This window comes from Calypte anna, chromosome 1, assembly GCF_003957555.1.
Source record: "Calypte anna isolate BGI_N300 chromosome 1, bCalAnn1_v1.p, whole genome shotgun sequence".
Taxonomy (NCBI): Eukaryota; Metazoa; Chordata; class Aves; order Apodiformes; family Trochilidae; genus Calypte; species Calypte anna.
This window is the reverse complement of record NC_044244.1, coordinates 119,167,081-119,183,200: the sequence shown is the minus strand read 5'-3', so window position 1 is coordinate 119,183,200 and position 16,120 is coordinate 119,167,081. Positions and strand designations below refer to the sequence as shown.

The following is a 16,120-nucleotide window of genomic DNA, read 5'->3' as shown; positions in this document are numbered from 1 at the left end:
CAAGATGGGTCTGGACAGTGGTAGGACAAGGAGAGAAGGGATAGGAGAAGAAGTGATTTCTAGTAAGACTTGTTGATATGAGCTTGGTTGTTACATGGGAGGACATTTCATGAAATATGAAGTAATTAATGCACCATCATTCTGGATTTCTTGATATTTTGATGTACTAATGACATTCCCTTCTAAAGCATAACAAAGTGGGGAAAGTTACAGAAATTATGAAATAGCATTTGTAAAGGCTGTTTTCTTGGAATGTGGTAATGGTAATGGATTTGATCAGGTGTGAGACAGGGTTTTTTCAATCCTATTTTTTCTTTGTGGAAGAGTTTTGAACAGGTTCTAAGAAAGTTAAGGCATTAAATGAAAAATGGATGAACCTGTTTTTTTACCTGGTGCTGGACAAAATGGCAAGATTCCTGCTCTGTCTCATAAGCCTTGATCTCCTTTTGAGACTTCCACAATCCTGTAAAATCTACTTTTTAAGTAGCTACTTCGGGGAAAATGTTTTTCTGCTCCATAGATTATCTCATATAGAACACAAATGTCTGTTGTTTGTGACCTGGATGGATTGACAGAACTAGTTAAACATCTTGCTTCAAGAGATAAACATGCATTTGGTTACTCTGTTCTCACAACCTGGCTGATTTGTTGAATGTCATGCTTCTTAATATGCAGATAGCAGAAATGATAAATACTCTTTAGTACTTTCATACTCATCAGTGCTATGATCCTGCTAGCTGGATCATTGCATGGATGATGTTAAGACAGCTCAGAGGTTCCAACTAGCACGCAATACAGAGGAGTACTGCATGATAAGGATGAGAGGGCTGGTGTTCTCTTCCCCTTGCTGAAAGTCGCTCAAATCCTCAGCTAGCAGAACAGTCTACTGGCTCTGAAAATAAACAGTATTAGGTTTGGCTGCTTCCCTGCTGCCACACAATCTTGTTAACTAACCTAGTTTGTGTCTTCCAATCAGCTTTCTGCCGTATTCCTCTTTCAGCCTCATAGAAAAAATACACAGAAGATCTAAACAATGAATTAGCTATGATATAAGTGAAGTTTCTTCCCGAGACTGCTCCTCTGGTTAGCTGTACTGTATGTACACAGTTATTCATTGTTGGCTACACAAATAATTTTTTTAACCACACCTCCCCAACTTTTTGTGAAAAGATTAGTTTTGAACTTGTAGTGTTACCCCGTACTTGTGTAAACCTTAACAAGATAATTGACATTTACTGACTGAATAAAACCAGTGCATCACCTTTAAAGAAGTTATTGATGACCTAACATAGGTAATGTAATATTGAAGCCTTGTGAAGGAATAATGTCATTAAAGATGGCATGTCAACAGTTTCCATTGCAGACTTGCACAATGGAGTGACGACAAAATTGAGTGGCGTATATAAATTTGGTGAATAAAAGATGAAAATTTGTAATGAGAAGACATTGAAGAAAAACATGTCTTTTGTAAAAACTGTAAGAATGAGGGAAGTACTAAACTTTCCCAACTGGATGTATTTGACTGTATTAAACTTGACATATATTCAGCCTTACTAGCAGGAGTCTTGGATTTATTAGAAAGAAGGAAAATCTGAAGAGTTCCCTTGTGGAGAGCAGAAGGTGGACAGTAGTATTTCTGAAGAATTCCCTTGGTAGCCTTTGATTCAGGCACAGTCCTAGATGTGTGTTGTGGACCTGGCCTCTACATAAGCAGGCTTCTGTTTTTGTGTCAGGGTTGCCATGCTTGTAAAAATTGTCTGTGTTACTTTCACAATTGGAATAAGCTTTTTAATTTTATAAGTTTTAAGCTAAGCAATAATAAAATTATAAATTTGTACAGAAAAGGTTACAAAAGCAGAACAGTTATTACTGACATTGTATTTTGCAGTAAGTACATTTCATTAGATTCTCTTGTTGTCCTGTTTAGATTATAAACATGGGTGATTCTCCGTCCCTGGAGATATTTAAAAAGAGACTGGATGTGGCACTCAGTGCCATGGTCTAGCAACCACAACGGTGGTTCAAGGGTTGGACTCGATGATCTCTGAGGTCCCTTCCAACCCAGCCAATTCTGTGATTCTATGATTCTATTAGTCAGTACACCTTTTCCTGGGCCAGAAACTTTTGACACCTACATTTTTCCTATTACTTTTAAAAATGATGTTACTAGATCCTGTGAGAGAAGCTACTCTGGGCAACTTGTTCTTTCATTACTCTGATGGTTTGTCATCTTCCTTGTTCATGTTTTTATTCCCTATAGTTTTGGCACTGGGGTGCTGCATGATACTGTAAAGGATAAGGTAAACTTTTTCACGTCTCACTTCTCTAAGATTACACGATTGATATTTTTACTGTATGTGTGTATGGGTATTTTCCATAGGCCTTAATTTCAGGTTCCTTTTCTGTATTTGTTCTTTTAAGTCCCAGAAATAGAACTTTACTAGCTTAATGAATTAAATGTCTTAATTATTCATGATTTATGATCACTGTAAGATCTATTAGGCTTAGCTTCCTACAGGCTTTTTATACAGTCTACATAAGGCGCTTCCTTTTTTTTTTTTCTTTTTTTTTTTTCTTCTTTTTTGTTCTTTTTTGTTCTTTTTTTTTTTTTCTTTCTAATAGGTAAAGGGTTGGACATGCATTTGAGGGTGAAATGGCCAAAACTGCTTATACTTTTTTCAGATTTTTACAAATTTGATTACCAGTATCTCCTAATTCACTGTTGCTTGAGGGGTTGCTTTCTACTGGAGTACTCTAGTGGCAGTAACACAAGTTCACTAGTGGGTTCTTGGTGCTGTATCAGCCCACTAAAAAGTGTGAGGAAGGAGGAGCCAGCATCATGCCTACAAATGGTTTTATTTTGTTGGGTCTCTTCTGAATTTCTCTAAACTACATAGCAATGATAGACTGCTTAGCTGCTTTTATTGGTTACCGAAACATAGCATTTTTCTCTTCTTTTATTTCTTCATGAGGTAGATTTGGCTGGCACCTAAAATTGTGTATTCATGGAAAGGCTTGATGAAGAGAACATCATTGGGTGTTTCAAGATGTGTCTATTTAGTATCAGATGAATAATAATATGGCTCCTCAGGACGGGGATGAAATTAAGTTAGTAGACGTTGTGAGAAAAGTTGTTTAGAGGAGGAGAAGTGAGCTGTTGCAATTAATTTTTTACTGGAAAGTTACTGGAAAATTGACATGCATTCTATTGTGATTTGGCTACTTTTTACAGGTATATAGGTAAATGGTGGTGATATTTATTCTAATGGTAGTGTTGGCATTATATGACAAAATCTTCTTTTTTTTCTTTGGCTACAATTTTAGTAGACATCAGATCCTTCTATTAGGAGTTTTCTATCTAATGAAGTTCACTGCTTTGAATGGAAAGTGGTATTTTTGAGAGCAACACCACAGCTTTATCTGACCTGTCTAGTTAGATCAACTTTTTTTACAAGAATTGCACCATGGTCAGGGACCATCTGGCTGAAGTTTCATTTCAGTTGTCACTAGTTCTAGCTGAGAAGTTTTTAAAATGTCTGCCATTTCAGTGTTTTTAGTGCTGGGGTGAAGCAGCAGCATGTGGTTTGTCTATCTGTATTATTTTTAAGAGTTTGTTGTAAAGTTTGAAAGGTTAAATTTACAATTTCTTCTTCTTGTTGAATGTGAACACTCAAAACTCCTAATATAGTCAGTTCTAGCAGGACAGATCCAAGGGAAAAAAAAAAAAAAAGCAAACCTAATTCTAGCTGCTGAGAGAAGGGCTAATAATTATTTTTTTTTAATGAGTATTTAGTGCCTCACTGCGTTAGTAATTTTTAATTACTTATGTTTACAGATGCCTTACCTTTACAGAAGGAAAGCTGAAGTTGCCAGAAGGCCCAGAGATTCACTTAATGATTTGCAGCTCTGCAGAAACACAGGTGGACAGAAAAAAAGATCTTGTCTGTCCTTTTCTAATGCTTAAATACCAACAGGTCTCTTTCTGTTCAAGAATGGAACTATGGAAAAATGACTTCTGGTGACTTTTGTATGCACCATTCCACATTTTTACCTGGGTTCATCAGAGTTCTTCCAGGGTTGCTCTGATGTCTGTCAGAGCCATAACTTTCCAGAGTATACTCTCCATGATGGAAAAATAATAATTCCAGTCACCATTTTGCTTACTTTGTAATTGGAGCCATTACAGTCATAACTAATTATTGCATAGGATGCTACCATGGTTCATCACCTTCTGCTTTTCTCCAGCAGCAAGAAACCTCTTACTTTTATTTAAACCATATTTCTTTCAGCTACGTGTAAAAAATAATCACTTAGGATTTCCCATAAGAGAAATCACTTATTTGTCACTGATCTTTTTCAGTATAAATTATGATTTCATGCACTGAAGATTATTGTTTAAGGCAGTTTGTGTTCCTAAAATGCAAAGGGTTTTTTAAAAAATTTGCAGATAAGCTGTTTTCATTTAATAGGGATGCATTGCTTGGAAGTATCCATTCTTCGTGTGTTTTGTTTAAAATTTATTTCTTGGGTCTTTGTCTAAATACCTGTGGTTAGGATAAGTGACAATGCAGAGAAGAAGTTTAATAATAACCTGTTAGTTTCATTTGTGTGACATTAACTCAGTAATAATTAGCTTGGACATCTTGCACTTTTGAGAAGCAGGAAAAGCAGCATTCAAATAATACCCAGGGGAAAATGGCAGCTTCACTCTTGTGCTCCATCCCCACCCTGTGTCAAGTTGCCTGCTGATTATTTCCAGAGTTGTGATTATTAAATGCAGAATCATTAAGATTAATGGACTTGATATAGAAAGTTGTACTGCTTATGTGAGGGCTTAGTTGCAGTAAATCATGGTGATGGGCATTTTTGGTTTTCTTTTTTTTTTTTAACTGTGTTACATGAGAAGGACACACAGTCTTTTGCATTCATACTGGAAACAATAAACTGACAACAAAAGGATCTATGTAGATTACAGTATATTAATGATCTACAATGTTGTCTGTGTCACAACTATTAAATTAATTGCAGTTTAGTTGCATGTTTTGGGGGTATCCCATGGTAAGAATTAGTGATTGAGATCATTCACCTCCTGTTGCTAGAGGATCATTTTTAAGTGGTGTTTACTTTGCCAGGCATTACTAGGTTGCTTCAGCAGCTCAGACATAACTTGTTCAAACAATTTTTGAAGCTTTTGAGGATCTTCAGAATACCCTCCAGACTGTTGTATTTTTTTTTCCTGAACTTAATTCAGCACTTCTTGTATGAAAATTCACTGAGGGTGATGGGGATCGTGTTTGGCCAACACTTCTTCTTCTAGAACGTACACACACACACACACACACACACACACACACATTGTTGGCCTCACTCATCAGAGCAGCTGACAGAATCAAAAAGTTTTTAATCTTTGCCTGTTCTTAGGTGGACTTACTCCTTTTCTTTGTGTATAATCTCAGGGTTGGTGTCTTTTCTCTGTTCCTGTTTGGACTTGCCTATTGAAGGATGCAGGACAGAATCTTTTTATTTTCTTTTTTTTTTCAGAGCGCTTGGCAAAATTTACATTGATAACAATCAGTTTTAAACATGCATTGTCTGGTGAAACCTGTGTCACCCAGAAGATTGTTAGACTGCTAGACAATGTCAGAGATGTATATAGAGAAGATGGTGTTAAAAAAATAAAATACATCAAAACGAGTGTACGTATTGATGCCAATATCACTTTTGGTGCTGAAGAATCCATTTTGAGTTGTGGAGAAGGAGATTAAAAATAACCTGTTTTGCCCAGAAAAGAAAGCATATGGGGATAAATCCTGCATAACACTGACTATTTGTGGAAGGAGCAGATGGCAGCATAATAAGCTGTTGGAATTGTGTCTGGTACCTAAAGTGCTGCTATTGATTTCAACCCTAGGGTAGTAGATAAAGTTGCCTTATAAGTCATAGAGATGTGCTTTTGTACACAACTAATCTTAACATATTGGTGCCACCTGCAGAAAAGATGCCCTGCTTTGCTTTGTCATCTGCATAGCATGTCTTTTCTTTAGCATTTACTACAGAGCCATTCTATTAAAGTCTGAGAGAGCTGCTTCAGGGACATGAGCTCAGGACTTGCATTGATAACTGATCGTATACACTGCTACAGATAGATAGGTGCTACTATAACCTGTTGGGGGACAGTTTATCTATCCAAAACAGAAGAAAGATCTTATTAAACAGATGAGTCACCTGTGTAAATCATAGATCCAGAGTAAGCTAGTTAAATAAACTGTATTTCAAGTCTGTTTGCCTTTCCAGCTGAAGCAGTAATCTTGCATAGGCTGGGAAGTTTCAGGAGTTGCTTGTTTATATTGTTGGTACCATAGAGATGGGGACTATAGTCAGTCTCTTACAATTCTGATCTTCTACTAGTAAAATGTTTCAGGGTGCATGATGAGTAGCTGAAGCATTTTCACACCTCATCTTAGGCTGTTTCTTCAGTGTCTTATTAAGACAAGTCAGTATCGACGAGAAGGAACATTCGGAATTTACTGAAATGTTGAATTTGCTTTAGGCTCATTAGTGTCCACTGCAGCAGGTGTAGTCCTTGCTTCGGATTACTTAAGTGCTTGAACTCCTGTCATAGCTCCTTCAAAATAAATAAACTAGGAGCCGAAGGCAGAAACCTAGCTTTTCAAACTTTTACTTTTTTGCTAAAACCTGGAATTGAGGGACTGAGTCATGTAGTCTTGAGAAACTGGAGTATGGTTATCCAAAGGATCCAAAAGAGTATGTTTTGTTCCTTCTCTGTAAATTATACTGCTTTTTGTTTTCACATGCATACTTTTATGTCTAAAATGCATTTAGATAAGCTTGTTTGGTTGTGTATCTACCCTATTTATAGAGTTGCTTATTGACTGATAAACCAGTTCTGAAAAGCTGTACTTGTGCTTGTTGAATGATAATCAAATTACCGTTTAAAAAGGACTTTCACAAATATTAGTAAATTTTTTAGCAGAAATGCAGTGTTACCCATTTCTTAACAAAATCATAAGTTAAATATGTATAAGCCAAGTTGCTCTTACAGATTAGACTTCTACAGTGTATGCTTCTGCATAGCTGGGAAGTGCCAAATGTTTGTGTCGTGAGAAAATATATTTCTAAGAAAATAAATAAGAATCAAGGTTGCAAATACAGAGATGGATTAAAGTAATTTATGTGAACAGAAATATCTTATTTCCAAATTGAAACTTGTTACCTGTACTACAATCTAGATTGTGAGAACAGGACTGGTTCCGTTAGCTTTTTCCATTTTTATCAATAGCATTCTGCATCATCAGAATCATCAGAAGTGGCATTCTCTGTTTTTACAAGCAGCCAGAAGACTGAATACATGCCTCGGATCTTGAAGTGTAACCTTTTCCTTGGCAGTACACAACCATTCTTGGGTATGTTACCCAATTCCATGTGGCACTCAGTGCCATGGTCTAGCAACCGCAATGGTGGTTCAAGGGTTGGACTCGATGATCTCTGAGGTCCCTTCCAACCCAGCCAATTCTATGATTCTATGAAATGGTAAAATGTAGACTCAGAGCTAGTCTTTAGAGGCCTCTAGGGCATCTCTAGTGACATCTAGTAGCCTCAGGCCTCTAATAATAGCCTCTTTCTCTTTGCCATGGTATAGCACTGCATCTGATAAGGTGGGTAAATGGTCTTGTGATTTCTAGTCTGTGAGCTACCTTATCCAGATCCTTTCCCTTCAGGCAGACTTTACTCCCTAGTCAGGTGGTTTCATATAATCCTCTTGGTTTTGCACCACTTGATTTACTTGGTTTCCAGCTGTGAGAAATGTGAGTCCTGAGAAATGTATTATGACTTGCATCCTTCATGAAGGGGCAGTTCTCCATGAGGAAGGGTCTTGCATGCAGATTTTAGCTGTACAGGGTCCTAATTGTTTGATTCTTTCAGTTACAGTAACACAACTTTTTGTAAGGTAAGTCTTCTGGATAGTTACATTTCAATTCTTGTTCATTAGAAGGAACATGGAGATTTTAGATTTTTTTTAAGTTCTTGAAATTACATGAAAGGTAAAATAGTTCTGATAAGTGATGAGAGTTCTTATGTGTGTTCTTATTTTGTCTGTTTCAAATCAGCAGGTGTCCTATAGCTAAATGCTATGAACTCTTTCTTCAGTGCATAGATCCATTAGTTCTTTACAATGAGACAGACCTCTGGAGCTGTACCAGCTGAATCTCTAACATTTAAGATAGAAGGGGAATACTTTGCCATTGTACTTTATTTCCAGAGCAAAATGACTGCTTTGCTATACAGAGGTGGTTTTCAATTTTGATGTTGTTTCATTAAGCCTTTTCTGTTAACTGCTACTTACAGTAATTAATACAGGTAATTCCAAAAATCCAGAAGTTACTTACTTTGAAAGCTCTTATTTTTTTCTTCAAAAATGTAAACATGGATTTTAAAATACTTTTTTAAATTAGATTTGTCCTGTGCACCAAAGAGAGCGTATGTTTTAGGAGCATACCTATATGCTGCTATATTTGACATGTGAAGATATTGTTGATCGGAGGCTCTTAAACTACAGTTGATTTAGGGATCATCCCGAAGTTTAGTTTTGTTTAGCACCTGCTCAGATGAGCATTAGAGCACATATGAGACTAGGAATAGAGGAGAGGGTTGATGAACTGTATATTAAGGACAGATGATGCTCACTTTTTTAAAAAACCAACACATCCCCAAGAAAGAGGAACAGGATTTGTTTCATGCCTTTGCTTGCACTGCCAGCTTTAAGTGGAGGTTATCTGCCATCATTAGTGATACAGCAGCTTCATCCTTCCATTTCTCCAGAGCTCTATGGATAAGTGCTCCCTGGTCTGCTGGCACTTGCCAATCACCTTGTGTCTGTGCCATGTGCCTTGAGGCAGCATCTCCTGAATCCTCAAAGCAGAACAGTGCTGGCTTGGGACTTTCCTCAAGTTTAGATAATTAATTCAGCTTCTTTGTTATGGCCAGAAATAGTTTGCTTATTACATTTCCTTCTTTTCCTCTTTTGCCATGTTCATGCTTCCTAAATCTTATTAATAGCCTGTTAATTTTCTCCAGGATTTCTTAACTTATAATAATAGTATTGTCAGGATTCACCCTGGAGATATTCTGCTAACCTCTTCATTCAGTCCAGTGCTCCTTGTTGGCAGGTGTTGCCATCTGTTCTTCACCCAGTTCTTTTGCTGGCACTGCAGTCCAGAGTTGGTTTTTATAATTAGATCCTTTGTAATGGTCTCACTAATTGCCAAACAGGTCTCAAACCAGCAAAATATCTTGTCCTTTCAGTAGCTTAATGGAAAAAGTAACCTCATAATCAACAAGAATATCCAGTCTTCTGCTGTGATTTTTTTTTTTCCTTTTCCTTGATCCCTTCATGTGTATGGAAGAATCTCCTTTCATCATACAGTCCCATGTTATCAGAAGTATTAGGGACAATTTCATCATCAAATCCTGCTGCATCCGTTTCAGTTTCCTTTTACTTCTTTAGTGGACTATGTGAGTCACAGTGATGAAAAAAACCCAATATTGGTTGAGAGGGTGGACACTATAGAGGGTTAAGAAGGAAACCACACTTCCACCCATCCCTCCCCATTTAGTTAATAACCAGTGCTGCTGTCAGGAAAGGTTCTGACCAACCTTCTCATGTTTTTAATCGAATGGGTGTAAGTTTCCAAAAATTGATCGTATACTAAAGCATAAAGGCTGCAATTTAGCTATACTTTTGCTTCATCTTTTTTGTTTTATGTGAAGTAGTTATTTTGGGTGCACAGATTATTTCAGCCTATTTGACACAGACTATCACTGTGTTTTAAATGTGGCTTTGTGATGCACGAGGAGACAAAACTTGAGTAAACGTCAGCACTGGCATGAGGCAGGGGGTACACAGATTGTGAGTATTTATTGTAACATTAGTTCACACTTTGTGAGCTCTTTTCAGGCAGGAGTGTCTGCTTTCAGAATCTAATACCCAATAGAGGCTCTGTGAACCAGCTGCCCTGGTTTTACAAAAGAATATGTGAGGTGTGTAAACCACCGTCTTACACTTCAGTTTATTGCCTTGAAATCATTGTAGCATGGGTAGCATTTGGATATATAAACATCCAGAAAGCTGAGCTATGCCCTTTTTTTGAAAATAGAAATTGCTGCACATAAGAGACTTGATGGAAAAATGTGTACAGTCTATACAATCTTCCAGCAGTAGATTGAGACCAGTGGCACTTCCCCGAAAAAAATAAATTACCCGAAATTTGCAGCACATTCATATTCAATTTCATCACAGCAGATGCTCATTAGTATGTTGTTATTAATTGGTATTCACTTTAGGTTTTGTTTAAAATGAAGATAATAATTAGGTTTTAATTACTGCATCTTTCTAAGGGGGGGAGGGGAGGAAATGCCTCTCAAAGCAGTGAAGTATTTCCTGTACGCATTGCTCCATTACATTAAAGTCTTCAAAGAGTCTGAAAGATATTTTTCTGCCAAGACAGTTCTTTTCTATTTCCTCTTTTTTCTTTCTTTCCAGTTTTTAAAGTATGAAGAACTAGTTCTAAACGATTTATTTGATGGTCATACTGAATCATATCACAATAGTAAGAGCCACTGTTCTTTCTAATCAAATTACCAAAAAGGCTTTCCACAAAAGTAACTCTCTCAAGCAGCTGATTAATGAAGTGGTTTTGTATTATAATTAATTGAAGTAATACAAATAACTTCTGTAGCCTGTGGAAATTATCTTCTTTGCAAAGCACTCTGACAGAGTTAGCAAACTGGAAAGGGGAGGGTTTTTTATAGAGTTGTGGGGTTTTTTCTTTTTCATTTTTGTTGCCTTTATCATCCATTGTGTTACTGATGGTTTTGTGGAAAACAGTAAATGACAAAGAATACAAAATAACACCATCACAAAGAGGACTTGAAGAAATGGGAGAGAATCAGGCACAGAAGAAAGTAAAAGGGCAGAAAAAAAGGAGAATGACAAAAAGATTTACGTGGTCATGAGGTGGTAGGACTATAGAGAAATACAGGAGTTTGGGAATTGGCAAAGACTAAAAAGGCTTCAACATACTGAAGAGGAATATGAGTAATCTAAAAAGTGTTGACTGTTACATCTTTGGTTAATACAGGGATTCACAGTGCCTCAAAGAAAGTTAATCTAAGTACAGGCGTTTAGTTTTCTGGCCTGTTCAAATCTGTGCTTTTAAAACAGAGATTTTCAGGCTGCTCAAAAGGTGATTAGTAGAATAGCATTTTATCTGTGTAAGTGAAACATCAGAACTAGAATCATTAGGTTCAGTCTTCTGTTACCTTGTTGTTGTGAATTTCCATTAACTTTTCCTTGTATTTATTGTTCCCTTTTTCCTTCCCTCAGACCTTTCTTAGCTGGATTCTCTAGGTCATCATGCTGCTCTTAGCTACTGAATGGATTTTAAAGGTTGGTGTGTTAGCTACTCAAGCACCCTTTTAATAGGATAAGGGAAAATGAGGCATCTCAGCTCAGGTTCCTTGGGATGTATTCTCAAACAGCCAGCACTGAAGGAAGGGTCTTCTAAAATCATAAAATCATAGAATTGTTTTGATTGGAAAAGACCTTTAAGATCATAAAGTCAAACCATTAACCTAGCACTGCCAAGTCCACTATTAGTCCATGTCTTTTAAGTGACATATCCACACATCTTTTAAATACCTTCAGGGATGATGAATATCATTTGCATATGCAGCCTGTTCCAGTGCCTGACGATCCTTTCAGTGAAGAAATTTTTCCTAATATCCAGTCTAAACCTTCCCTGGCACAACTTGAGGACATTTCCTCATGTCCTGTGATTTGTTACTTGGGAGAATGGACTAACACCGGCCTTGCTAGAACCTCCTTTCAGGTAGTTGTAGGGAATGATAAGGTCTCCCTTTTGCTTCATTCTCTCCAAACAAAACAACCCCAGTTTGCTTAGATGCATCTCGTAAGACTGGTTCTACAGGCCCTTCACCAGCTTTGCTGACCTTCTCTGGTCATGCTTCAGAACCTCAATGTCTTTCTTGCAGTGAGGAGCCCAAAACTGAACACATATTTTGGGATGCAGTCTCACCAGTGCTGAGTACAGGAGGACAATCACTTTCCTATTCCTCCTGGCCACACTATTCCTAATACAGGCCAGGATGCTGCTGGTGTTCTTGGCCAGCTGGGCACACTGCTGGTTTATATTCAGACCCCCAGGTCCTTTTGATCTGGACAGCTTCCCAGCCACTCTTTCCCAAGCCTGTAGTGTTGCATTGAGGTTATTATGACTCAAGTGCAGAACCTGGCATTTGGCCTTGTTAAACCTCAGAACTGCCCTCATCCCATGAGTCCTGCCTGCCAGATCCCTCTGCAGAGCCTTTCTACCATCAGGGAGATCAACACTGGCCCAGCTTGGTGTCATCTGCAAAGTGACTGAGGATACCCATGATCCCCAGGTCCATCATCAAGTCCAACCCTTGATCCACTCCCACTGCAGTTACCAGCCCATGGCACTGAGTGCCACATCCAGTCTCTTCTTAAATATTTCCAAGGATGGAGAATCCACTACTTCCCTGGGCAGCCCATTCCAATGCCGGATCACTCTCTCTGTAAAGAAATTCTTTCTAATATCTAACCTGAACTTCCCCTGGCACAACTTAAGACCATGCCCTCTTGTCTTGTTGAAAGTCATCTGGGAGAAGAGACCAACCCCCCCTGGCTACACCCTCCTTTCAGGGAGTTGTAGAGAGTGATGAGGTCTCCCCTGAGCCTCCTCTTCTCCAGGCTGAACACCCCCAGCTCCCTCAGCCTCTCCTCATAGGGTCTGTGCTGGAGTCCCTTCACCAGCCTGGTTGCCCTAAACTAAACTTGAACTTAGTCATTGGAAAATTTGCTTTTCCAGTGTTCTTAATTTAGTAGTTCTGTTAAGAATATGCCATCAGTTTCTTATTACACAGTATGTGGGGAAGGCAAGTTGGAGATTTGCATTTGGCCTCCTTATGCTACAGGAAACAGTTCTGCAAGCACACGATACCCAGACTTCTTCAAATTAATATTTAGTTGACCAAGCAAAGCGAAAGTTTTTATTATATCTTTTATTTTTATATCAGAAGTTCAGTTTTTCTGTCAAACAAGTGAATAACTGCTGAATGCAAACCATGTACCTTTGGTTTCTTCAGCTGTTTATTGCTGTTTTAAATGCAATTAAAAAAAAAAAAAAAGTTTGGTTGCATGAACGAAATGTTCTTTCCATGAATGGAAGCTGTCAAAGCAGCAGACTTATCTGCTGAAGTCAGTTCTTAATGAAATAAGGAAATCAAACATTGTGGAACAAATAAGAACTTAAAAATAATTTTATTTTCAAATACTCACCATTCAGACTTTCATAGGAAGAAGGAGCGCATAATGAGGATAGAAATTTAGCCCAAGTTCGTGCTGTAATGTTATGAATGTCAAGTTTTGTTTACACAAAAAATTCACCATTAAAAGTAAAATCCTACTTGCGTTTGGACTTTTAGGGACCGAGCTTTTCTCTCCTTTTTTAGACCTACAGGTTATCAGAAATTAAGGATATAAAATAAATTATGATGTAAGTAATTCCTCAAGTTCATGTAGATGTACGGTACCTCTTCCTTGGATTCATAAGTGTGCCATCATATGCATAATTAGTTGCATGAAAATCTGCAAACCCTTTTGTTTTGCACCAATTACTAATTGCAAGATGTGGCAGGAAGCTGAAGGGAGGGAGATACTTGCACATCATTAGTGGGGGGAAAAAAAAAAAGTACGTATATACGTGTCTGCATGAGCACGTATACATTTTTACATCCCGATTTTTGTATTTTCTTTATCCATTTAAGCAGTGACTTTCAATTAGCCTGCCTACTAATATCAGGTCACTAAACACTATAGCTGATGCTTTATTCTTTCGTGTGGGTTGTCATTCGTTTGCTTCAGTTGGCTGGCAAAGGTTGTTGTATATCCATTACCAGCAACACAGCACTTTGCATTTCTGAATTGACAAGCAGCTATATTGACCCAGCGCTTATTATGGGTCAACAGCTGCGTTAACCGACGGAAGGACTGAGGGGCAATTAAAATGAATTGGCAAAAATATATCTTCCTAATTTACTCCAATTTGTTATTTATGCTAACATTGTATGGCTTCTATGGTGACACTAAACAGAATGGACCCAATAACGGCAATTAACATAAAAATATAATGGCTAATCAAATTGACAGCAACTGTTTCTCATCATCTCGACACACAATACATTATCAAAACAAACTATTATGAAGGAGGTAATTTCAGTGTTCTATTCAACCTGCTTCATGTGTGCAGTCAGGGAGATGTGTACCAGCAATTACAGCTGAATCTAAAAAAACTAAACAAATAACTTAATCGCTGTCGTCCTCCTTTTTTCTTCTTCAGGAAGCAGTAATCAGGATTTACTAAAAATAACTGCTGTATAATAGTATAATGATGATGCATATCGTGGAATAGCTAATAAGGAATAAAATAAGCTTCTGTGTGTCTTTTTTTGAAATAGGTTTTCATGAAGTGGAAAATATATACTGGTAAAATATATAAAAAATAATTAAGCAGTAGTAATAGTTGTCAAATGTCTCAACATGAGTTGCTTCATAGTTATAGATACTTGTCAGCAGAAGTGTAAAATCATTTGAAATTAGTAACAAAACTTGACTCGATTGGGTAGAAGAGTGAAAAGCTTAGTTGAAGCAGAATTCCAGGAACACAGAATTAGCTCACCAGTTGCTCTTCCACTTTCAGGAAGTGGAATCTTTTCAGGATTGTTCTTTGTGGTATACTGAGTTGCAGTTTTATGTTGGTGTAACAGCATTCTTCATTGGTTCTCAATTGCTCTCTCTTATAGCTCATCAAGAAAATCCTCAGGAGTTTTGACACATCTACACGTGTACTAAATGTATTGAGATGGACACTATATTTGAAGCTGTTACAGTTACCTCATTCTTAATTAGAATTTTTGTACTGCACAACTCTTCAAACCAGTGTTGGGCAATGTCTGAGCTCCAGTATCTCAGACAATGGGACTGGAATGTGGTTGTATTGAACAAGACTTCAAGAAGATTGATTTGAAAGGGTTTAGCTGTGGCATGGGCAAGATGGATCTGGAATCTATTACTGCTGTCTACTTGTGTAGTGCTTGGGATGGTGATTCAAATGCATACAGGCATGTGCTTCTGAACTAGAGCAGTAGCACAGGGGCTTGACATCAGTGTCATTCAGAGTATTTAATTGAATATCATATTCCACATGTCACACCTGCAGATTTTTTAACCATATGTGTGATTGCTAACATGCAGTAGCCTTCACAGATGTATAGAGCAAGGTGGTGCCATAGCTGTAAAGGTATATATGCACCTGTTCTTATTTGAATGGCATATTCACAGTTTATGTAACCACAGCTGGGGGGCGAGAGGGAAGGGGGGGAATACAGCCAAACACCTGTATTCATCAAAAATATATATTCATTTTTTTCTTATGTCATTGCATCATACAGTATCCTAAAACACTAAAGTTATTCCTTTATCCCAGCATTCTTATGAGATATTTTGATGCCAAAGCATCATTGTGATCCACTGTATCTGTAAGAATGGGTTAATGCAATCTATGTTTCTATAAGAATGGATCAGTTAAGTATGAGTTGTATAAAAGTTTGATGTAAATTGTGAGAAAATGTAGAGATGTAGTAGGGATTCTGCACTGTAATAATAATAGTTCCAAAATCTGATGTGAACAGAACATACAAACTGTCAGAAAAAAACAGAATCACCTTTTGATAGTGGATTTACAAATAAGTACAAGAAATGCACTTTAAGTTGGGTTTTTAATTACTGTCTTCTTACATTACAGTATTCTGATAAGGCTCTGTACACTCAGCTCTGCTTTTACCGATACATTTTTGATGTGGATTATGCCAAGGATAAAGTGATTACTGAAGAAGAAAGAGGTAAGTCTAAATTTTTAACTACTGTTTAATAGCAACTTGCATGCAAGAAAGCAAACCTACATGTTTTTACTCTTCAAGTCTGAATTATGAGGCTGTAATG

General features: G+C 37.4%; 1 protein-coding gene across 1 annotated transcript in view; it reads left to right on the top strand.

Annotated features, from left to right (window-relative positions):
* Positions 1–16,120, top strand: part of POLA1 (DNA polymerase alpha 1, catalytic subunit) — a 197,561-nt gene that overhangs the window by 140,290 nt on the left and 41,151 nt on the right. The window contains exon 36 of the mRNA XM_030469196.1: positions 15,924–16,020. Within this exon, the coding sequence (XP_030325056.1) occupies positions 15,924–16,020 (97 nt within the window). The remainder of the gene's footprint in view (positions 1–15,923; positions 16,021–16,120) is intronic.